Here is a 24,191-nt window from a genome sequence, read left to right as displayed (position 1 = left end):
TGACAGTAGCAGTCTGTGTACTCTTTAGACAGAACCACAGGATTATAGCCCTCCTTTCCCATCCAGTTTCACCCTCCATCTCTTGAACCTTTAAGTATAGCCTAGACTTTCATAGCAAGACCTTTAATCACTCATGGACTTTAAAGGCAACACATAAAGAACAAGTCTGCAATTACTCAGCAGTGGTAAACTCTGGGTTCCAAAGAAAATGAACTCATTAGTTCATTTTAAAAGAGAACAGGGTGTAGCCATTAGGAAGATAATGTCCTCTTCTCAAGAACTATTTTTCTTAACTCTGTATGAGGACCCCCAAGGCCTTTCAAGCTGTCATTGTTTTGCTCTTTTCCTTGTTGCCTGTGAATTCCTCATTGACTTTTTGTGTGGTGTGATCTCCCAAACAGGGATTTTCCAAGTCTCCTCCATGCATCTCATTCACTGGTTCAGCTCCAAGTAGCAAACACCTCTCTCTTCTCCTTCTAATCAGCAGCCCTTCCAGGGGCTTTCTGTCTGAAGCTGCCCTGAAGCTTCTGAGAGGTGCAGGCTACATGTATGGAAGTGCTGTTCAGGGATTATTGGCAAGCTCTCTGAGAGGAATACCTAGAACAAGGCAGGGCTGCTGCATTACCCATGGAACAGGAGAACAGAATAATGAGGACGTGGACTGTTTGGGAGAGAAGAATATTATCTGACTTCTCAGTACCCCTTATCCATTTCAGCTAATTCTGGTAGGGAACAACTGCAGAGAGAGTCTGTCTAATCTGCAGAGAGGATTGTGTTGGGCCAGCATCCATCCTGTGGGTCAAAGTATTAGACAAAGAACTGGATAGGCCCCAGCTAGGGTGGAATGTACCACTGTCTTTCTGTGAGGATCCTCCTCTCATCTCTGAGGAGAGCTCCAGACGCTGACCTGCTGCCTAACCATCATTTCTTTTTGTCCCAGTACAGCCCACAGTATCCCTTCACTACGAATTCTCTGAAGACCACTTAAATATCACTTGCACAGCCACTGCCCGCCCAGCCCCTAAGATCTCCTGGAAGGTAGATGGGTCAGTGGTTGAGAACAGTACACTGTCACACCCTAATGGGACCACATCCATCATCAGCATCCTCCAGGTCAAAGACCCCAAGAGTCAGGTTGGCAAGGAGGTGATCTGCGAGGTGCAACATCTGGGGTCTGTGATGGACTTGAGGCAAACTGTGAACAAAGGTAAGAGAAGGTGGGTCAAGAGGGCATCTGTGTACATGTACCTGAGGGTGGTACTGTCTTTTTTTTTCCTCCCTCATTTAATCCATCTATGCTTATTTATTTATTTATTTTATTTTATTTTATTTTAGTCGGTCTCTGTCTTGGTGAGACTTTTTCCCTATTAACCAGTGAGCTAATTAGGAAGAGAAGAGAGTAAGTGTGGAATGACAGAAAACAGAGTTGTGAGAGCAAATAAAGTACCTCTTCAGAAACGCTGTCCACCCACCACATGCTTCTGCTGAGATTCATTCATTCATTTATTCTTGCTTTCCACTAACATTTACTGAGTGTCTGTTGTGTGCCAGGCCCTGGGTGAAACACGGGCAATACAGTAATGAACAAGACTCAATACCTGCACTCAGAGTGTGTCTAGTCTACTAGGCTATGCAGAGAAGGAAATGATGATTGTAAAACGGTGTGTTAAAGGCTCTGATAAGAGAGCTGTAGTGCATCATGGGAGGACTAATGGGAGTGGGGAAGGGGAGGGGCAGCATTTCAATCTTGAAGGATTATAGGAAGATTTTCTGGAAGAAGTGACATCTGTGATGAAACCTTTGCATAATCTACAATGTGGGAAGGGGTGATCAGCGAGCGAGGAGAAGATTGATCTAAGGTGTCTTCATCCCACTTTTAAAACAAACTACCCCCCGCCCCATTCAGGTCCTCCACTGCTCTCTTGTGCTCTGTCTAACTATTTTCTCTGGGCCTCATAGATGTTAGGTAAAAGACTAAAATGGACAGCAGCTTTAGGTGTAAGAAGTTTTAGCAACAACAGCAACAGTTTGCTTTCCCTGTGAGTTTTGAGATGCTTACTCTGGATGAAGCACCTAGTAATAAGTATCCTGAAAAATTTTGGTGCTCCTTTTGGGGGGCATTGTGAATATCAAACCCACAAAAGTGTTCCATCAGATTTCTCACTGGTGTGGTAACCCATGAGGGGTCCTTGAAAAACCAAACTAGGCAGAAAGTGAATATTTAGATAAATTTGGTCAAAAAGGTTTGCAGTTTTGCCATTTGCGAAGAGATCCTCAGGGTCAATCAAGGCAGAGTAGACTTCCCTAACAACAAGAACATGAAGAGAAACATGTTTTCTAAGAATTCAAAAATTTATATCATTCATAATGTTTGTATCATTGACATAATATTTGTTTATTCTGCAAATAAATCCTGAAAATCTTCCTTGTGCAAAGTATTATGCCAAGCACTGGAACTAATCAGAATTAGACAAATCCCTGTCTGATGGTGCTCAATTAAATTATGGAGGTCTGGAAAAGATGCTAAAGGTGATTGAATCAGGGAGCTTCAGCTCTGATATCTTTGCCTTGTGTTACAGAGAGACACTGAGGAGCTGGTATTTTGACTGAGTCTCATTTATTGACTATTAAAAAGAGATTTAATAACAAGAACACAGATGACAAGAAATATGACACTTTGAGATGGATTATTTCTGGGGGTTGGATCATGGGAGTCATAGATTTTTCCTTTATTATTTTCTGTATTTTCCAAATTTCCTCAATAAACATATATGACTTTAATGGACAGTTTGGTAAAGAATATGTGCTTTGGAGGCAAACAGGCTTCTGACCACTTAATTCTCTGTGATTTTGGGTTCCTGAAATTCTCTGAACCTCAGGTTTTTCATGTGTTAAATGGGGATAAAAATAATACTTAACTTCAGGGGTGTTTTGAGAGTTGAATGAGATACTTACAAAGCTCTTATTAGCAACCCCAGAAAAACATGCTAGTTATGCTCATATTATGCATACATTAGTAATTATAATATGAAGTCATGAATATAGATGTCAAAATACATATATTTAAGGATAATTTTAGAAGGCATTTATGATAACATGAAATGAGTTGTTTACTATTATTATTATTCTAGGAGGTACTGGGAATTAAACCCAGGACCTCATACATGGGAAGCAGGCACTCAACCACTGAGCTACATCCTACCCCATTTAAGGACAACTTTAATTGAAAGCTTAACTCTAGTAGAAATTCATAATAACCATTGCTTCATCAATTTTTGCCTCAGTAGCTTCCTCCTGTGACTTTGTTTTCCTTTTATCTCTTCAATAGGCTTTTGGTTTTCAGTTCCGCTGTTGTTAAGCATCATTTCCCTGGTAATTCTTCTGATCTTAATCTCAATCTTACTATACTGGAAACATCGCCGGAATCAGGACCGAGGTGAGTCATCACAGGGATACAAAGAAACAAGTTAAATAATTTTAAAGTTATTTTGAGGATCATCTATTAATAAGGGGACAGCAATGATATGTTTCCTTTGCTGTTTCTAAGACACACAAATTTTGATGCTGTTTCTAAAATGCTTTAGGGTCTGTAGCAATTTGATATATTGATGAATTCCAGAAAGAAATATTGGATTATGCTTGTAATCTGATGTATACCTGGGCATGACTGAGTTATGGTTAGGGCTTTAATTGGGCCACGTCATTAGGGCGTTGAGTCTCCACCGCTTGCTGGGTGGGGACTTACAGATAAAAAACATGGCAAAGGACAGAGTTGGAGCTTTTGATGCAGGGGCTTTCTTATGTTGGAGTTAGATGCTGAAGCCTTAAGGTGGAGCCCTGGGAAGTAAACTCCCAGAGGAAAGAGAAGCCAGCCCCAGGAAGAGAGGAATCTTGAACCCAGAGAAAAGCAAGCCCTTGCAGACGTTGGCAGCCATCTTGCTCCAAATAGACTTTGGTGAGGGAAGTAACTTGTGCTTTGTGGCCTGGTTTCTGTAAGCTCCTGTCCCAGATAAATACCCTTTATAAAAACCAACCAATTTCTGGTATTTTGCATTAGCACCCCTATGGCTGACTAATACAGGGTCGTTTTCTTGCAATTGGGCATTTCTGTTTTTCACTTGCTAATATGGTTTATTTTATAAGGTTAGAGTAAGGGTTGAGAAGAAATAAGAAAAGAGTTTATCCTATCACAGTGAAATCACCTAATGTCCGAACCCAGAGAAAGAAGTCTCAGCACTCATGCATAATCCTTCTCCTCTTGTTAATGAGGACAGTCTCTTTTTACATTTCACAAATCACCTGCCCATTTAAGAGACTGCAGAATTGCCCAATATGATCACTCATTAAATAGCACTTTCTGTGTTATACTCTCACTATGTCCTAAACGCTATAGTATATGCATAGGTGATCCACACTTGTAACCTGGGTTATAATATTCTGTCCTTCTAGACTGTAAATTTCTCTCTATCCCCTCACAATATCTATCACTGTACCTTACGTATACCAGGTGCTCAATACATTTTCATTAATTAGTGAATGAGCAAATACATTAATGAATGAATGAATGAATGAATTTTTAAAGTGACTTTTTTTTTTTCAATTCTCTTTCCCTTACTGTAAATTCAGTATACCTCATAACTATTGAGTCCAAAATGCTGTGAGGTGCTGTAAAATATGAGATGCTGTAATACAAGAGATGTGCCCTATGCAGGAAGAGTAAATTAAATGTCTTTGATTTCTGAAGATGGTGCATAATATTTAGAAACAAATGCAAAGCTGCAGTTTATGTTGTGATAGTGGAAATTTCCTAGGGTGAAGGAGTGTTATAGGAATTTGCTCTATCTTAGATAATTGAAGGATAGGATCAGGGAAGAAAAAATGTTGACTTTAAGAGTTGTTCTAGATTTTCATTAATAATCTCACTCAAATACTTCCTTTTTTTTCCTTTTCATTTTATGTCTTATGGACTAATAACTTTCATAAATGCTTTATTTTGCATGAGCCTGATATAAATACCAGATTGATTCTTGTAAAACTGACAACAACTCTTCAATATTGATGATTCTTTTACATCAGTAGGTAAATACATTTGTTCTGTCAGGGAGAGGAGATTACAAACCAGATCATTTTATTGCACATAAACATTAAGCATGTAAACCTCTTAAGTGCACTACAGAATGTCAACAGTAGAAGGGCTATTAGAGTTTACCTTATACAAGCATTTTTTTTACGATTCCTTTTCCAAAATGAAGCCCAGAGAGGGAAGGTGACTTTCCCAAGGTCATAGTTAGTTAACAGCAGGCCTAGGTCTAGAATCCTGGTCTCCCAACTTCTGCCGAAATGCTTTTCTAGTTATTGCCCTGACTTGAAAGGGCTATTGTTATCAGTTCATTTTTTTTTTATTCTGACTTTTCCTGTTACTGCTGTGAGCATGTAAGAATAAATGGTCAAATTCATTTTTAAAATATCCCTCATGTACAAGAATCTTATAATATCTTTTCAAAATTCAAGGTACATTCCACTAGAAAGGGGAATTTGCCAAAAAAAAAAAAAAAAGAAGCCCTTTGTTCATTTAGAAAGTCTTGAATTTTCTGGGAAATACAATTGTTCAATTCATTCTTTTTTTTATTAGAGAAGTTGTAAATTTAGAGAAAACTCATACATAAAATATAGAGTTCCCATGAACCACCTTATTCTTAACACTTTCCATTAGTGTGGTACATTTATTACAATTAATGAAAGAATGATTTTATAATTGTGCTATTAACTATAGTCCATCATTTACAAGTGGGTTCATTGTTTATATTGTTCAGTCCTATGTTTTGTTTTTTTAATAGATTTTTTATTGAATTACATCATTCCTATATGAATATGTATAAATAGTAAGTGTATAGTAAAGGTTGTAAACTTACAAAATAATCATGCATAACATTATACAGGGGTCCCATACATCACCCCTCCACCAGCACCTTGTATTGTTGTGAAATATTTGATAGAAACTATGCAAGAGCAATCATCAAAATATTACTACTAACTATAGTCCCTATCTTAGTTTGGTATATGTTTCCCCTACTCACCCATTTTTATAAAATATATTTTTATTACAGAGGTTGTGAACTTACAAAACAATCATGCACATGTGTAGAATTCCCATACAACACCTCTTCACCAGTGCACCACACCATAGTGGAATATTTGTTATAGATTGTGAGATAATATCATCAGACTATTATCACCAACCATGGTCTGTAGTGTATTTTTACATTTGGCACACTTTTTCTGATCACCTCCATTATCAACACAGAACATCTTTGGCATTAATGCAAGAATATTATAGTATTGCTGTTAACCACAGTCCATAGGTCATACCCATTGTATTTTTCCAATGCTTCTCTACAGTCCCACCACCCTGCAATAGTGATATATATCTGCTCTAGTTAACAGCAGGACACTCTTGCATCTGTACCATCAGTCACAATTATCATCCCAACTTTGAGTTCACTGTGTTATTCAGTCCCTAGATTATTCTCTAGCTTTCTTTCAATTGACATTTACTTCCACATACTACCTTTTTCAGCGACAATTGCAGTTATAAACAAGCTGCTACTCACTATAATGTGTTGCCATCAACTCTGCCCATTTCCACACGTTTACAGTCAAGTTAATTAAAACTTCTACATACATTAAGCATGAGTAGTTCTTCTTAACCATCCTCTCATCTCCTAATAACCTGTACTCTAGGTTGTTAACTACATGCATTTATTCTTTGTATTTAATTCCTATTAATGAGACCATGCAATATTTGTCTTTTTGTGTCTGGCTTACTTCACTTGGCATAATGTCTTCAAGATTCATCCATATTATCATATGTGTGCCAATTTCATTTCTTCTTACTGCAGCATAATATTCCATCATATACGTATACCATATTTTCTTTATCCATTCATTGGTTGATGGACACTTGCGTTGTTTTCATCTTTTGGCAATTGTGAATAATGGTCGTGTCATTGTTTTTAGTTCTTCTGGATGAATTGCTGGATCATATGGCAGTTCTTATTTAGCTTCCTGAGCAACCACCAAACTGTCTTCCATAGAGGCTGCACTATGTTAAAATCCCACCAACAGTGAAAGAGTGTTCCTATTTCTCCACATCCACTCCAGCACTTATTATTGTCTGTTTTTTAAATAATAGTCATTCTATGCTGTGTTAAATGATATCTCATTGTTTTGATTTGCATTTTGCTAATAGCGAGTGATATGGAACCTTTTCCCCCTGATTTTTGGCCATTTGTGTTTCCTCTTTGGAGAAATGTCTATTTAAATCTTTTGCCAATTTTTAAATTGAATTGTTTGCTCTTTTATTGTTGAGTTGTGTAGCAGTTTGATACTGTTTATGAATTCAAAAAATAGATATTGGATTATGTTTGTGAACTGGTCTGTTCCTCTGGGCATATTAGCTTGGATTGGATTATTTTACTTGATTAAATAATGACTAAGGCTTTGATTGGGCCACGTTGTAGGATGTTGAGACCCTCCCCCTTGGCAGGCAGGGATTCACAGAGAAAATGACATGGCAGAAGAGAAAGTTAGTCTTTTGATCTGGAGCCCTGGGAAGTAAACACATGGGAGAAGAACACAGAGGAATAGAGAAGGCTCCATACACATGGCAGAGGCCCTGGAAAGAGAGAGAGCCTGATAGTCTACAACTGACCTTGTGGAGAGATCAGAGCAACTGAACCCAGAGAGAAACAAGCTTGGGAGTGACTTATCCCAGCCTACAGCTGATGTTAGAAGAAGTTGGGACCACAGAGCCTTAAGAGAAAGAGGAAGCCTGGACCCTTGCAGACTTCAGCAGCCATCTTGCTCCAACACATGGAAACAGACTTTGGTGAGGGAAATACCCTTTTATAAAAACCAACAGATTTCTGGTATTTTTCATCAGCACTCCTTTGGTTGACTAATACAAGTTGTATGATCTCTTTATGTAGAATGGAAATCAAACCCTTATCAGATATGTGGTTTCCAAATATTTTCTCCCTTTTAGTGGGTTGCCATTTCACCTTCTTGATGAAGTCCTTTGAATCACAGAAGTGTTTTAAATTTGAGGAGGTCCCATTTATCCAGATTTCTTTCACTGCTTGTGTTTTCAGTGTAAGGTTTAAGAATCCACCACCTATCACCAGGTCTTAAGATGTTTCCCTACATTTTCCACTAGGAGCTTTATAGTTCTTGCTTTTATATTTAGGTCTTTGGTCCATTTTGAGTTGATTTTTATATATGGTGTGAGATAGGGGTCTTTTTTCTTTCTTTTGGCTATGGATTTCCAGTTCTCCCAGCATCATTTGTTGAATAGACTATTCTGCCTCAGCTGGGTGGGTTTGACAGGCTTGTCAAAAATCTCTTGGCCATAGATGTGAGGGGTGTTTCTGAGCCATCAATTTGGTTCCATTGGTCTATGTGTCTTCTTTATACCAATACCATGCTGTTTTTACCACCCTAGCTAGGTAATATGATTTAAAGTCTGGAAGTGCAGTCCTATATTTCTTTACATTTTTATTCTAGTAACATATATCCAACATAAAATGACCCCCTTTAGCCACATTCAAATATGTAATTTGGTGCTGTTGTCTTTACAATGTTCAGTTCATTCTTCAGTTCTTGAAGCAAAAAGATTCTGCTTTTTTTCTGTGCCCAAGCTTTACCTTATTTATTAAAAAATGTATCCAAAACTTTTAAATCTTGTAAGTGCTAGGATTGTCATTTATTGATTATATCTTCATGACATATGGCCAATTCAATTAACTTCATTGAATGTTCAATAGCATATTTTAAGTGACTATTTCTTGACTGGTTTCAAAAATTTAACAACTGGATAATTTCGTTCCATATGAATACAGCTAGTAAACAAAGTATCATTTATGCTGGAGGTGTAAACACTCAGGTCCAAGGAAATATTAGTTTATTAAAACCAAAATTTAAGTTATACAAACAATTGGACAAGTGTCATTATAAGAAGAAAGGAGAAAAAATCATAATAGATAGAGACACATTTCATTTCTTCAAATGAATTCTGATGGTCAGTTTGTAAGGGTAACAGTTCTATTACATTTGTCTTCTATTTTTCCTCACCTTTACTTGTGTTTTCTTTCTTATTTTTTTTTTCCATAATCTCCTGAAAACATAGACCTCTAAGATGATGTGGTGACTTGGAGTTATATATCCCAGAAAAACAAGTTCTTAATCCATTCCTGTGTAAATAAAATCTCTTCTAGGTGTTACTTCTAGTTAGCATACTTTAATCAGATTACTAGAGTCCACTATAAGCAGAGGAAGTGAGACAGGAAGAAAAGCCATGGGGAGTGGCCAGAAGCTGGAAGTCAACTGAACCCAGAGGAAAAAGGAGAAGATGCCACCATTTGCCAGGTGATGGAGAAGCCAAGGACCAATAATCATGAGCAGCCAGCCTCAGAATGCCACAGTCTTCTGGGAGAAAGCATAGCCTTGATAATGCCTCAGTTTTGGACTTCTTCTAACCTCAAAACCATGAGCCAAAAAGCTCTTATTGTTTAAGCCAACCCATTGCAAGGTATTTGTTCTCAGTAGTTGGGAAAGTGATGAGGGGAATTTGAGAGAGTGTGCACACGTTTGAGTGTGTGTGTTTGGAATTTGTAGAAAGCAAAAGAGGAGGAGGGGGATGAATTAGTTCATGGATTTATTGAGTATGAGTAGACAAAAGAACATCTCTGGAAGTTGTCCAGTAGCCAGTAAGAAAAATCTGGTAGGTAAGATATATCTGGTTAAGTAAGTTCAACTCTTTGTGGGATAAATGTCAAATTAAAGAGGAAAAAGCTTATTTTTGATTACAGTCATTCACTCATTGCTCCCAAAAACATAAGCAAATTTTACATTTCTGCATGGAGGGGTAATCTCTAATTATGCCGATGTTCCTTTACCTAGAAAGTAGACTCACTTCACTTTTGTGCTGGTTCTGTATAATTGCCAAAGAGCATGATACTGTTTTTTCAACAGTAAAGTTATGCTGTGAAGGAAGTTATGAGGTACAGGCATTTTCTTTTTGTACCATTCCTAATGGGATCATCACAGTTCCTTTCCATTAGACTGTAACAATAAGATTAATATGTTTTCAAGTAGCATCCTTTTCTCTCATGAGTCCAGTACTTTATTACTGAAATAGAAAGTAAGAATTAAAATTTCCCAGAGTGACTTTCTACCATTCTCAAAGTGTTCTTTCTACGAAAGCCCAGCTAAGTGTCATAAATATGACAGTTCAGTCCCCAAAGGGCACACTCATTCCATTCCCTTTTCTTAGCTTTGGAGCTCTTTTGAGACTAGTCATGAGCATTAGAGTCATTTGTTCGACTAATTAATAGAAAACCTGAAGAATGAGAAAAACTAGCTGAGCAATCCTCTATTATCTCTGCTCCTTTCACATTTTAGCTGATATATATTTCCTTTACCTAATGTCTTTTATTGATTGTTTTGTCTGGAATCAAACAGAACATTAGCTTCAAAGTCAGCATCATAGATAAGCAGCATAGTCATGTCCACCCTTCTAAACTTTGCCCTAAGCAGATCCAAGCCTTTAGTCCCCACTACTAGGAGAAATTGGGTCTGGGGCTTTAAACTGGAAAATATTAGATTTGGGTAACTTTATAAATATGCAGATCACCTTAACTGAGGGGGAAGCATCATAAATGCTATATTAGTTTTCCTTTGCTTCTGTAACAAATTATCAGAAACTTGGTAGCTTAAAATAATGCAAATTTGTTATCATACAGTTCTGGAGGTCAGAAATCTGACATTGGTCTCACTGGGCTAAAGGTGTTAGTTGGGCTGCATTCCTTTCTGGGGGCTCTAAGAAAGAATCCTTTTTCTTGCCTTTTCCAGCTTCTAGAGACTGCCTGCATTCTTTGGCATGTGGGTCTCTTCAAGAAGCAATGGCCAGTCAAGTGTGTCTCCATCTTCTACTCTGACTCTGACTCTCCTGCCTCCCCCTTTCCCTTAGAAAGAGTTCTGTGATTATGTTGGGTCACCAGATAATCCAAGAAAATCTCTAAATCTCAAAATACTTAATTAAGTCCTATCTGCAAAGTCCGTTTTGCCATGTAAAGTAACGTTATCACACATTCCTGTAATTAAGATGAGGACACTTTGGAGGGGGCATTACTATGCCTACGACAAATACTAAGAAGGAATGGGGAATGAGGAGTAGAGGGGGATTGTTTCCTGATTTCCCAAAACAATCATTCTACACCTGTGATTCTATAGCCTTAAATTTGTTCATGGTAACTCCCGGTCAGAGAACATCAGAGCCGGTCAGAACCTCTGACCATATTATGTTGGCTTTCCCACTCAAGATTTCGTTTTCAAGGTCTGATATATTTTGTCTGCCAGGTCTCTTAAGCAAAAACATTACTTATGCTTTCCTTCTTTTTCTCATCATCACTAACTGTAATATTACACAGAACTGAGGTGGGGTTTTTTTGTTTGTTTTGCTTTTTATTCCCTTGAAACCTCAGTTTTCACAAGTTCCCCCTCCTCTCTAATTCCACCGCTTATAAAGTCAAGCGATTCTGACTTCCTTTAATATGTTACTCATACTCAAGGTCACTGGTTCTGAATAACCAAAACTTTGGTTTTTCCTGATGTATCATAACTTGTTAAAATGGGGGTTTCTGGGTCTCTCTTACTTGGAGAATCGTGTTAGAAGATCTTGGTGGATTTTACTGACCAGACACCAATCAAGCCCACAGGAAGGGCTCAGATATTCAAGGATCAGTAGGCATTTCCATTTGATACCTTTTTGAAATCATTTTAGAGGGACATAAATACATTCATTAATCTAATCCAACATTTTGTGATCTTATCCAAGCTTTTACAGTAAAAGACTAGCGTTTTCTAAACATCATCAGACTGCTGTCTTGTTTGTTTGTGTTTTTTGTTTTGCTTTGTTTTAGGGAAGTTGTGGGTTCACAGAAAAATCATGCATAAAATACAGGATTCCCAAATACCACCATATTGTTAACACATTGCATTGGTGTGGAACATTTGTTCAAACTGATGAAACCACGATTTTATAATGTGTACTGTTAAACTATGGTGCACGATTGAACTTGGAGTTCACTGCTCGTGTTGTGCATTCCATGGTTTTGTTTTTTTTAAATTTTGGAATAGTAACATACATGCAACCTAAAATTTGCCCTTTTAACCACATTCAAATATATAATTTATTGCTGTTAATTATGTTCACAATGTTTTGATATCATCACCACCACCCATTACCAAACCATTTCCATCACCCCAAATAGAAACTGTACATTTTAGTCCTTATTTTGTTCCCTACCTCCACCCCATTCCTGATGGCCTACAGTCTAGATTCTACTCTATGAATTTGCTTATTTTAATTATTTGATATCAGTGAGATATGAAATATCTTCTTTTGTGTCTTCAGTCCTTTTGTTTGTGGCTTATTTCACTCAACATGATATCTTCAAAGTTTATCCATGTTGTCACAATTATGAGAATTTCGTTCCTTTTTAAGGGTGAATAATATTCCATTGTGTGTATATACTGCATTTTGTTTATCCTTTCATTTGTTGATAGAAATTTGGGTTACTCAAATTGTTTGACAATTGTGAATAAGGCCAGTATGGGCACTGATGTGAAAATATCTGTTCAAGTTCCTATTTACAGTTCTTTTGGGTATATACCTAGTAGTGGGATTGCCAGGTCATATGGTAATTCTATACTTAACTTTCTGATGATCTGCCAAACTGTCTTCCACAGTGGCTGCACCATTTTACATTCCCAATATCAATGAATGAGTGTTCCTATTTCTCCATATCTTCTCCAACTTGCAATTTTCTTTTTTTTTTTTTAATATTAATAGTAGCCATTGTTGTGGTATAAAGTTGTATCTCATAGTGGTTTTGATTTGCATTTCCCTAATAGCTAGTGATGTTGAACATCTTTTCATGTGCTTTTTAGTCATTTGTACATCTTCTTTGAAAAAATGTCTATTCAGGTCTTTTGTCTATTTTTTAACTAGGTTGTCTTATTGATCTGAAACTTTTAAAATATATTCTGTATATTAAACCTTTATTAGATACATAGTTTCCAAATGTTTTTTCCTGTGGTGTGCCTTGTTTTATTTTCATGATAAAGTCCTTTGAGGCCCAAAAGCTTTTAATTTTAATGAGATTTTATTTATCTATTTTTTTTTTCTTTTGTTGATTGTGCTTTAAGTGGAAGAAAAGTTTTCCTAACACAAAATCCCAAAGATACTTCCCTTTGTTTTCTTCTAGGAGTTTTTAGTTCTGGCTCTTTATATTGAGGTCTTTGATCCGTTTTGAATTGACTTTGTATATGGTGTGACCTTTATTCTTTTGCAAATGGAGATCTAATTTTCCCAGCACCATTTGTTGAAGAGATTATTCTTTCCCAATTGAATAGTCTTTGCACCCTTGTCAAAATCAGTTGAGTTGATTTTGAATTCTCAGTTTAATTCAACTATCTGTATGTCTGTCCTTTTGTCAGTACCGAGCTGTTCTTTATTACTCTGGTTTGTAATAGGGTTTAAATCAGGAAGCATGAGTCTAATTTTTTCCTTCTTTTTAAGATGCCCTTACCATTCTATGTATATCTGATGGCTGACTTTTCTATTTCTGCAAAGAAAGTTGTTGGAATTTTGATGAAGATTGCGTTTATTCTGTAAATCATTTTAGGTGGAACTGATGTCTTAACAATACTTAGTCTTCCAATCCATGAATATAGAATGTTAGTCCACTTATTTTGGTCTTTTAGCAATGTTTTATAATTTTCTGTGTACAAGTTCTTTACATCCTTGGTTAGATTTATTCCCAGATATTTGATCTATTAGATGCTATTGTAAATGGAATTTTTTCTTGATCTCCTCAAATTACTAGTGTATAGAAACACTACTGATTTTTCGGTGTTGATCTTTTACCCTATTTTTTCCCTGAATTCATTTATTAGCTTTCGGAGTTTAGTCTGGGTTTTTGAGGATTTCCTATGTATAAGATCAAGTTATCTGCAAAAAGGGAAAGTTTTACTTCATCCTTTCCAGTTTGGAGCCTTTTATTTCTTTTTTCTGGCCTAACTGCTATAGCTAGAACTTCCAGTACAATGTGGAATAACAAATGTGATAGTGGTCATCCTTGCCTTGTTCCTGACCTTAGAGAGAAAACGTTCAGTCTTTTACCATCGACTATGGTGTTAGCTGTGGGTTTTTCATATATGCCCTTTATTATGTTGTGGAAGTATTTGTGTATTCCTACTTTTCTTATTGCTTTTATCAAGAAGAAATGGTGGTTTTTTTCAAATGCCCTTCCTGTGCAAATTGACAGGATTGTGTTTTTTCCCCCTTTATTCTGTTAAATTGGTATATTATATTAATTGATGTTCTTGTGTTAAACCATCCATGGGATAAATGCCACCTGATCATGATGAGACAATTCTTTTAATGTGCTCTTGGATTCATTTGCTACTATTGTTTTTGAGGATTTTTGCACCTATATTCATGATATATTGGTCTGTAATTTTCTTTTCTTTTGGTATCTTTATCTGACTTAAGTGTGAGCGTATTTGGTCTCATAGAATGAATTAGGGAGAGTTCTCTCCTCTTCAATTTTTTGCAAGAGTTTTAGCAGAATTGGATTAGTTATTGGAATGTTTAGTAAAAATCTCCTGTGAAGCCATCTTGTTCTGGGCTTTTCTTTTTTGGGATGTTTTTTGATTATTGATTCAAGCCCTTTACTCATTATTGATTTGTTGAGAGCTTCTATTTCTTCTTGAATCACTGTGTGTAGTTTGTGTGTTTTTATGCATTTGTCCATTTCACCTAAGTTATCTAATTTGTTGAGGTACCGTTGTTTATTGTATTCTCTCATAATCCTTTTTATTTCAGTGGGGTCAGTAATAATGTCCCACATTTTCATTTCTGATTTTAATCATTTGTGTTTGTTTTTAATTTATCAATCTAGCTAAAAGTTTGTCAATTTTAAAGATCTTTTCAAAGAACCAACTTATAGTTTTGTTGATTCTATTGGGATTTTCTAAATTCTCTATTTCATTTATCTCCATGCTAATCATTTTTATGTGCTTCTTCTGCTCACTTTGGGTTTACTTTGCTCTATTTTTATAGTTTGTCTAGTTTTGAGGTTATGTCTCTGATTTGAAATCTTTCTTCTTTTTTAATGTAAGCACTTAAGAATTATAAATTTTCCTCTTAGCATGGCCTTTGCAGCATCCCATATGTTTTCTTATGTTTTATTTTCACTTTATTCACCTCAAGTAATTGATAATTTTTCTTACGATTTCCTCTTTAACCCATTGGTTGTTTCAGAATACATTTTTAAATTTCCACCATTTGTTAATTTGCCATTTCTCCTTATAGTATTGACTTTTAGCTTCAATCCATTGTAGTTGGAGAAGACATATTGGAAGATTTCAGTATGTTTTGCATTTATTGAGAATGTTGTGTGACTTAAGATATGGTCTATCCTAAAGAATGGTCCATGTGTATCCAAGAAGAATGTGTATTCTATTGTTGTTGGGTGAAGTGTTCTATATATGTATGTTTGGTCTAGATGGTTTAGAGTATTTTTCAAGTCTTGTATTTCCTTATTGATCACCTGTCTAGATGTTCTGTCCATTATTGTTAGTAGTATGTTAAAATCTCCTACTATTAATGTAGTACCATCAATTTCTCCCTTCAAATCTGTCAGTATTTGCTTCAGATATTTTGGGGCACTGCTGTTAGGTGCATATACATCTATAATTTTTATGTCTTCTTGTTGAATTGAATCCCTTTATCTGAATATAATGACTGACTTTGTTCCTCGTAACTGTTTTTGACTTAAAGTTCATTTCATCTGATATTAGTTTACCTACCCCAGCTCCCTTTTGGTTACTACTGACATTGTATATTTTTTCCATCCTTTCACTTTCACCTACTTATATCTTTGGATTTAAGGTGAGTCTCTTGTAGATAGCACGCAGTCAGGTCATACCTTTTAATCCATCTTCTCCTCTCTCCTTTACTGAAGAGTTTTAATCCATTTAGATTTAAAAGTCTACTTATATTGCAAGGCTTTCTCCTGCTATTTTTCTATTTAATCTTTTTAAGTCATAGACCTTTTTTTGGTACCTCAATTCTCCTGTTAGTGCCTATTTTCATATTTATTTGATTTTTTGTATTGTACCATATTGAGTCCATTCTCATTCCTTTCTGGATTTATTTTTTATTCTTTTGTGTGGTTTCCATTGAGTTAAAATTTAACATCCTAAATATGTAACAGTCATATATATTTCAAAACCAACTTGACTTCAAGGCACATATACCATTCCTAAATCCCTCTGTCCCCCACCTTTTCTTATACATGTTATAAATTATATCTTTTTATATTGTATGTCCACAATCATTGATTTATCTTATTTTTATGCCTTTGCTATTTAACACTTGTAGGGAGCAAGAAGAGGAGTTAGATACCAAAAAATTCAATACAATTATACTGACATTTATAATTACTGAAATGTCTACCTTTACCCAAGATCTTTATTTCTTTATACTACTTAATTTTTTTAAAAAGAAACTTTAGATTACATAGATGTTACATCAAAATATAGGGGATTGGGAAGTGGATGTGGCTGAAGAGATTGGGCTCCCATTTACCATACGGGAGGTCCAGGGTTCGGTTCCTGGGGTCTCCTGGTAAAGGCAAGCTGGCCTGAGCAGAGAGCTGGCCATGCAGAGTGCTGGCCCACACAGGAGTGCTGGCCCACGTGGCAGGCTGACCCAAGTGGAGAGCTGGTACAGCAAGATGATGCAACAAAAAGAGACACAGAAGAAAGACAATAAGAGACACCTCAGCAGACCAGGGAGCTGAGGTGGCACAAGAGATTGAGCACCTCTCTCCCATTCCAGAAAGTCCCAGGATCAGTTCCTGGTGCTGCATGAAGAGAAGACAAACAGACACCAAAGAATGCACAGAAAATGGACACAGAGAACAGACAACTCAGGGGAGAAGGGGGTGGGCAATAAAAAATAAAATTTTAAAAAAGGTGTTTCCGTGTGCCACCCCAAAATGTGTATATATAAATATATATATATATATAAGGGATTCCTGTATACCCCATTCCCTCCCCCTCCACATCTTTCATTAGTATGGTACATTTGTTACAATTGATGAACACATATTGAAGCATTGTGCTAACCAAGGATTAGAGCTTACATTATAGTTTACACTTTGCCCTGCACAATTTTATAGGTGTTGACAAAATGTATACTGGCAATTTTGAACCATGTTTAGTGTACTTTCCTTTCAGTCTGAAGAACTCCCCTTGGCATTGCTTGTAGGCAGGTCTAGTGTGATGAATTCCCTCTACATTTTTTGGTTTAGGAATGTCTTAATTTCTCCCTCATTTTTACAAGAAAGTCTCACCAGATATATAATTATTTTGGGCAGTAGTTTTCTTTCAGGGCTTCAAGTATTTCAACCCACTGCCTTCTTGCCCCCATTGTTTCTGATGAGAAATTGACACTCAGTGTAATTGGAATTCCCTTGTATATAATATGTTCCTTTCTCCTGTGGCTTTCAGAACTCTCTCTTTGTCCCTTGCATTCCACAGTTTGATTGATATGTGATGAAGAATATTTTTCTTTAAGTTTATCCTCTTTAATGTTTTCTGGGCTTCTTGAATGTGCATATTCATGTCTTTTGCTAAGTTTTGGAAGTATTCTGTCATTATTTCTTTGAATACTCTCTGAATATTCCTTCTGTCCTTTACTTTCTTCTCCTCTGGGACTCCCATAATGTACATATTGGTGTGCTTGATGGTATCCCAGAGATCTCTTAGCCTATATTTGCTTTTCATAATTCTTTTTTCTTCTCATGCTGACTCATTTTAATCATCTTATCTTCAAGTTCACTTATTCTTTCTTCTGCCAGCTCCAATCTGCTGTTGAAACCCTGCTACATATTTTTTTTTATTTCAGCTATTGTGGTCCTCAACTATGGTAACTATGATTCCATTTTAAATTTCTGCCTCTTTATTAAGAATCTCAATATTGTTTATTCATTGTTTTCCTGATAGTCTTTCTCTCTATTTTCCTTCAATACACCTGCACATATTGAAAGTCTTTTTTTTACAGTCTTTGTTTAGTATGTCTATAGTTTGGTCTTCTTCATTGATGTTTTCTGGATTTATCTTCTTCCTTTATATGGACCATTCTTTCCTATTTCTTTGTCTTGTAATATTTTATTTAATACTGTACATTTTAATATTTTAAAATGTTTACTCTCAGATTTATTCCCTGAGATGTCTGTTTCTTGAGTTTGTAACCAGCTGGCAATATGTCAGTGATTTTCTTGAGTGTTAGCTCTCTTACCAAGAAGGTCCACCCAAGGCAAATACAAAGTACAGGACAGGGTCCTCCCTGTCTTTCCAGGTCTGTGTCTTGCCCTGAGCTTGTGCCTGCTAGTGGCCTTAGGATATCCCCTGTTTACAAAAATTTGAATGCCCCCTTTACTTCCCAGGAGATAGACCTTCTCCGTGTCCTGGGTGTTCCACTGCTGGACTTAAAGCAGGTTAGCCTTTGGCCTAGCCTGTCTGCCCCAGCTGTTTCATTGTCTCAAGCTCCTTTTGCCTGGAAGGTAAATCCTGGGAGGGGATCATACCAGAGAGCAGTTTCCCAAGTCAGTCTTTTGCAGCTGGAATAAAGCCAGGGATTCACAAAGGAGTACCTGCTGGCTACAAACTGTCCAGAGGGGATAAAGGAGGGGCCAGGAAGAGCACTAGGAGCTGCTTCTGTGCCTCCCCAAATCTGTGCCTTCCTGACCTTCTCAGCAAATGCAACCCTTAAACTGTCCTCTAAGGAAGCATACCATCCTTAAGTTTCCTCTGCTACCTTTATCTGGGGCAGGTTGAAACAATGCCTGCCCTCAGAATTGGGCCCCTAGTGATCCAAAGTAGTGAATCAAAAGCTGTTTTCAGGATTTGTCTCATGTCCACCCTGAATCTTGGGAAAGTAGTTTTTATGTCTCTTGTTGGCACCATCAAGCTGTATCTGCCTGCTATGAGAATGAAGACTTGGCACCAATAACTGCTGCATGGAGAGAGCAAGTATTTACCACAGTTTACCAGCCTCTTCCTTCCACTATTCCTCTGGATGTTAAACAGTGTTCTATTGAACTCCGGAATTTTGAAATTCTGGTGAAGGGACTGATTCCTGGAGCTACTTACTCTATCATCTTCCCACAATCCTCTCTGTCTTATTGGTTTTTAAGTTACAAATATTTTCATATGTTATTTTTATTATAATTGCATCAAAATCAAAAGGACTGAAAAACATTTTGGTAAGTGGAGGGGGTAGGAAGAGAGGAAAGGAAATCCTTTTTCTATAGCTTTTTTTTTTCCTTTAGCTAATATGGCTTCAGCACACCAATGCAACATAGTAAGTTTCAAAAAATGTTAGCTCTTGTCATTACTAACTCTAAGATCCCTTTGGAGGGCCTTGATTTTTATTTTCATAAATTATACAAATATTGAAGGTGGGGCAATTTTACATTGTGAAGAAGTAAATGGAGGTGAAAAGAGGAGTTGCAGCAGTTGGACAGCCTTTAGGAAGAGGATTACAGAGGTTATCTGAATTTGTTTGGACACATAGGTAGAAATATTTGGAAAAGAGAACTGCACATAGAAGTAATTTCAAGCAACAGCTTGGGAGAAATTTGGAGTGTAGGCAAGCTAAATGGGAAGACAAGATCAGAAAATACATAGCAGTGATGAAAATACATGCACAAAAAGCCTGTACGTGTGCTGAAATGCACTTGTGTTGCCTAAAATTTATTTCTTGATATTCAAAAACTTTTTTTTTCTTTTTGAAGAAGAGAAACCGTTTTGGATAGGCTTTTTTGGTGAGGGAGGGGAAAACAGGTACTTACTAAAGCTAGTGCAAATCAGAGGGTGAAGGAAGGACAGTTACTGGGAGAGCATATGTGAATGTGTTTCTAAATTGTCAAAACTCAAGAAGAGCAGCTACCTGAACATGCTGTAAACACAAAGCTGCCATAGAGTGCTCAGCAGCAGTGATTCATGGATATTCAATCTAATTTCTCCTGTTTACCATTGAACTTCCATTAACCAATTTCTTCACCCACTTTTCTACGTGTTTTACACACCTCATTGATTCTGCTTACTAATCGTTTCTGTTCTCTCATAACATTAATTCATAAATTACCCAATACAGTTATCCAGTTCTAGTGCCAACAGCTAGCTTCCTTCTTTCTCTTATTTATTCATTCTAAGTTACAAGTGAGGAACATAATTGATTTACTTATTTTATTCTTGTTCATGATTAACATATGAATTAGCTTTCCTTGGACCAGGTGCTCCCTCCCAGTCAAGTCACCCATACCTCTGAAAGGGAATAGATTACATGGTATAAAATATTGGTGGCTAAGGTAATTTCTCAATATATGGTCAGTAAGCCGTCTTTACTAGCATCACTTGTTGAGCTTGCTTGTTTGCTTGTTGGTTTAAAAAAGAGTATTCCTGGACCACATGAAAAGACAAGGAATCAGAATTGCTGGGTTAATCCTGGGTATCTATAAATTAACCAGTACTTCGGGTGATCCGGTTCTTAGGCATTCTAGAGTTCAGAAGAATTCTAAAAGGAACTCTTTCATCAAGGATTATGAATAAAGTATGCCATTCTGGGATAAAGTAAGTCTATACTTGGTACAAGAACTTTTAGAGAAAGGAAAAACCTTTTGGACCAGATTCAAATCACCAGTAATCAACCAATCAATCAAAACTATTGGGCTTAAGAGATTTTCAAAAAATATGTTCTAGTGCTCTCTAAAGAAAATTTTCTATCACTTGTGTTGTTATTCTGGATTCTAGATATAAAAATATATCTGTGAGCTGCAGTAAAAGAAAACTTGGGAAGGGGACTACTTACTTGGAATTTGTTAGGCAAGTCTTCTCTGCAGTGGTGACATTTAATCAGAGACTTGAATGGAAAGAACAGGACAGCCATGGGGAGAGAAGAAAGCAGTGGTAACTAGCAAAAGAATTACATGTGTGGAAATCTAAAAGGCAGAAAAGCCATTAATGTGTTAGAGCAGTATTGTTTTAAGTGCATCTGAGGATGATTGCCTCTCTGTTGGGGATTCAGTCATGACCCCTAGAAAATGCATGTGCATGTCCCAATGCAGCTCTTGTAGGTAGGAACTCGTTTGTAAATAGGACCTTAGAAAATGTTATTAAATGTGTGCGCAAACTGAATGAGGCTGGGTCTTAATACAATATGGCTGAAGTCCTTGTAAGCAAAAGAAATTTCCAGCAGAAGAAGCTGGAAATCAATGGAACTTGTAGGAGAACAGAGGAGACATCACTGTGAAAATTGCCATTTGACAGAAAAGTCAAGGACCAAGAATTTCTGGCAGCTAGCTTCAGAATGCCACAGTCTTCAGGTAGAAAGCATCACCTTGCTGATGCCTTGATTTTGGACTTCTAGCCTCAAAACTGTGACCCGTTAAGTTCCCATCGTTTAAGCAATGGAGAAATAAAATATCTAAGAATTGTTTATTTTCATTCTGCAGCAAAAAAGTACAGAAATGAGTATAAATGCTTAGTGATAGCAATATGACAGTAATTTCATGTCTGCTGAATGTAATTTAAAAATGGATTTTAATTTATTCATCTCTTATTTAATTTTTCTTGTTATTTATTTTTATTGTATTTTACAAATGTACTAATCTATGTTGGGGAAAAATGGTCCTTCCCCACAGAGAGTTGATGTTGGAAATGTTGGCAGTGTCTAAAATACACAGAACCTGCAGGTTCTGATAAAGAATTAGCTATGATTACAGAGAGTGAGAGGCCGCATGAAGACAAAACTCTAGGTCTTTTTACTTCACTGTCTACATGTCTGATAGAAAGGCCTACATCTTCCCAATTTATGGTCTAGAAAGCCGATTGCCCTTAAAATAGCTTCAATCTAACTACTTTGTAACCATTCGCATCTCAATATCCAACAAGTAAGTATTCATAGGAAACAAAGCTCAAGGTCTTATAAATAATAAAATGCATTACATTATTTGAAATTTTGAATGTGTTCTTTTACTTAGTAGTAGTAAAAGTAGTAGTAGCAGTCTTGGATAATTCTCTCAACTATTATTGCCTGGCATCACTTACGTCCTTTTAAAGAGAATCACAGTCCCCTATATCATATTGGGCCAGGAATATCCATTTCCTTACCTTTGCCAATGAAATACGCACCAGGAGAATTATGTTTATTGATGTTTATATTATTTGTCCTCTTAAAATATATTTGGATAGAAAGTATAAATGTTTAAAAATTAATATCTTGACTTTTCTTTTATCCAGAGCCCTTGAGGAGTCATACACAGCCCTGAAAATTATTCCTTGATCTACTTGACTCTGAAGCAAGAGGAAAACTAACCATACTCCTTGGGACCTAAAAGAGAAAAAGAGGCTCCGTGCTTGTCTAGTTTCCATGAAGAAGGTTTTACCTCTCAGGTCTGTTGTAGGACTTAATTCCATAAAGTAATGAACACGTTGTACAGTTTGTAAAGACACTGGATTTAGAATCAGGAGCCCTGAGTTAGCACACTGACTTTGGATCTTAGTCATTTTACCTCAATGAGTATCCATGTCCTCAGCCAGAAAATGAAGGAAGTGGACCAGATAATTTGCCATTCCACTCTAAAATGTGATATAATTCCACACACAAAAGGAACAAAGGGGAAAGAAGTAAGAAAGAGAAGAAAGAAAATGGGAAGATGAAAGACCAAAGAACCTTTCTAAGACTACTTTTTGCCTTTCTGTTGATTACATCTATTTTTACTTGCTGGTCTTCGGCTCATTAATCTGCTTGCCATCGTTCAGTATCTAGTCACTTTGCTATAACTCTGTCTTGCTAGAATCCCTGGTTTCACTTCATGTACTGCTGTGAGGTTTACCATTGCAAAAATAGAATTGAATTTATTGTGAAATAACATTGGCAACCTTAATTTAATTTATATACTATACAGCAGAATAAGTATATTAGACAGGAATTTACATTTCAAAAAGATTCTTTCCCTTTCCATTTGTCTCATAGTAAGACTCAGCCCTATTTTTAATCGTTCTGAATTCAAACTTGTACAGTAAAAATATATTATGAAAACAGATATTGAGGAGATTTCCTGTATTGCAGTCAGCCAACTCATATGCTTTGTCTATCTTGGCCTCTTTTTCCCTTCATTAACGTCTCACCATAGCAGCGTAGACAAGTGTGGATATACAGATCCCTTTGTTCTAAAGATAGCATTCTAACTAGTGGAACAATTTTGAACTCTTAAATAACAATAAGACCAAATTAGTGGCTTTTTTCAGGATCTTTTGCTTTCTGTCTTTATCCAGTGACTTAGGAACTAAAGCTTAAATTGTTTTTATTGTTTTTTTGGGTATTTATATATTTAGCAAGCTATTTAATTCTTGAATATTTCTTATATTTGTATTAAAATACTGAACAATTAAAGATGTCAAATCAAAATAGTTGGTTTCTTATATTTTGTGGGAAATGTGGAAATACATGATAATACTTGTATTTTTCTTCTGTGTGTGAAACTGTTCCTTCCCTCCATCTCCCAGCCCAAAAAATTGCAGTTGATATTTCTAAGAGTTCAACTGGAAAATTATATTAAAACACACAAAGGACTTCTGTGTAGATGGGTTGTAAACAGATATTGTGACTTGCAAATAAGAGGAAATAACAGAGGCTGATGAATAGTACAGGGAAGGACTTGAGTCAAGACACTGATGTTTTCGAATTCACAAGATGCTATAGGAATAAGAATCACACGTGTATGGCATAACCACAAGTTTAAAAGTCATGGAATGGAACAATTCAGCTAATGTTTTCCCCCACAAGATTGTTTTGTTCCCAAAGACAGGGGACTGTTTTAACAATCTTTTTCATTTTTTTTGATGTCTACTACAGAGTTCCAATTTACAAAAGTCACCCAATACATCATGTGCTTGATATTGCTGATGAACAGCTATTTGTGCATATATATGCAAACTATTTATAGCTGTTAAACATGTGAAAATACATTATGGATCTCACAATGGTTTACCCC

At 36.4% G+C, this 24,191-nt stretch overlaps 1 protein-coding gene across 4 annotated transcripts in view; it reads left to right on the top strand.

Annotated features, from left to right (window-relative positions):
* CD200 (CD200 molecule) overlaps nt 1-23,605 on the top strand; it is a 37,874-nt gene extending 14,269 nt beyond the window's left edge. For 2 of the 4 annotated variants that reach the window (XM_058295854.2, XM_004483407.4), the window contains exons 4-6: nt 941-1,207; nt 3,329-3,436; nt 22,435-23,605. In XM_058295854.2, the coding sequence (XP_058151837.1) occupies nt 941-1,207; nt 3,329-3,436; nt 22,435-22,463 (404 nt within the window). In that variant the 3' untranslated portion in view covers nt 22,464-23,605. Of the gene's footprint in view, nt 1-940; nt 1,208-3,328; nt 3,487-22,434 lie in introns of those variants that run through there. The other 2 variants (XM_058295853.2, XM_023586053.2) reach the window with 1 other exon arrangement.
* Nucleotides 23,606-24,191: the final 586 nt, after the last annotated feature.

The sequence above is a fragment of the Dasypus novemcinctus genome, chromosome 4 (genome assembly GCF_030445035.2).
Source record: "Dasypus novemcinctus isolate mDasNov1 chromosome 4, mDasNov1.1.hap2, whole genome shotgun sequence".
NCBI classification, from domain to species: domain Eukaryota; kingdom Metazoa; phylum Chordata; class Mammalia; order Cingulata; family Dasypodidae; genus Dasypus; species Dasypus novemcinctus.
This window is presented reverse-complemented; position numbering and strand designations above follow the sequence as displayed.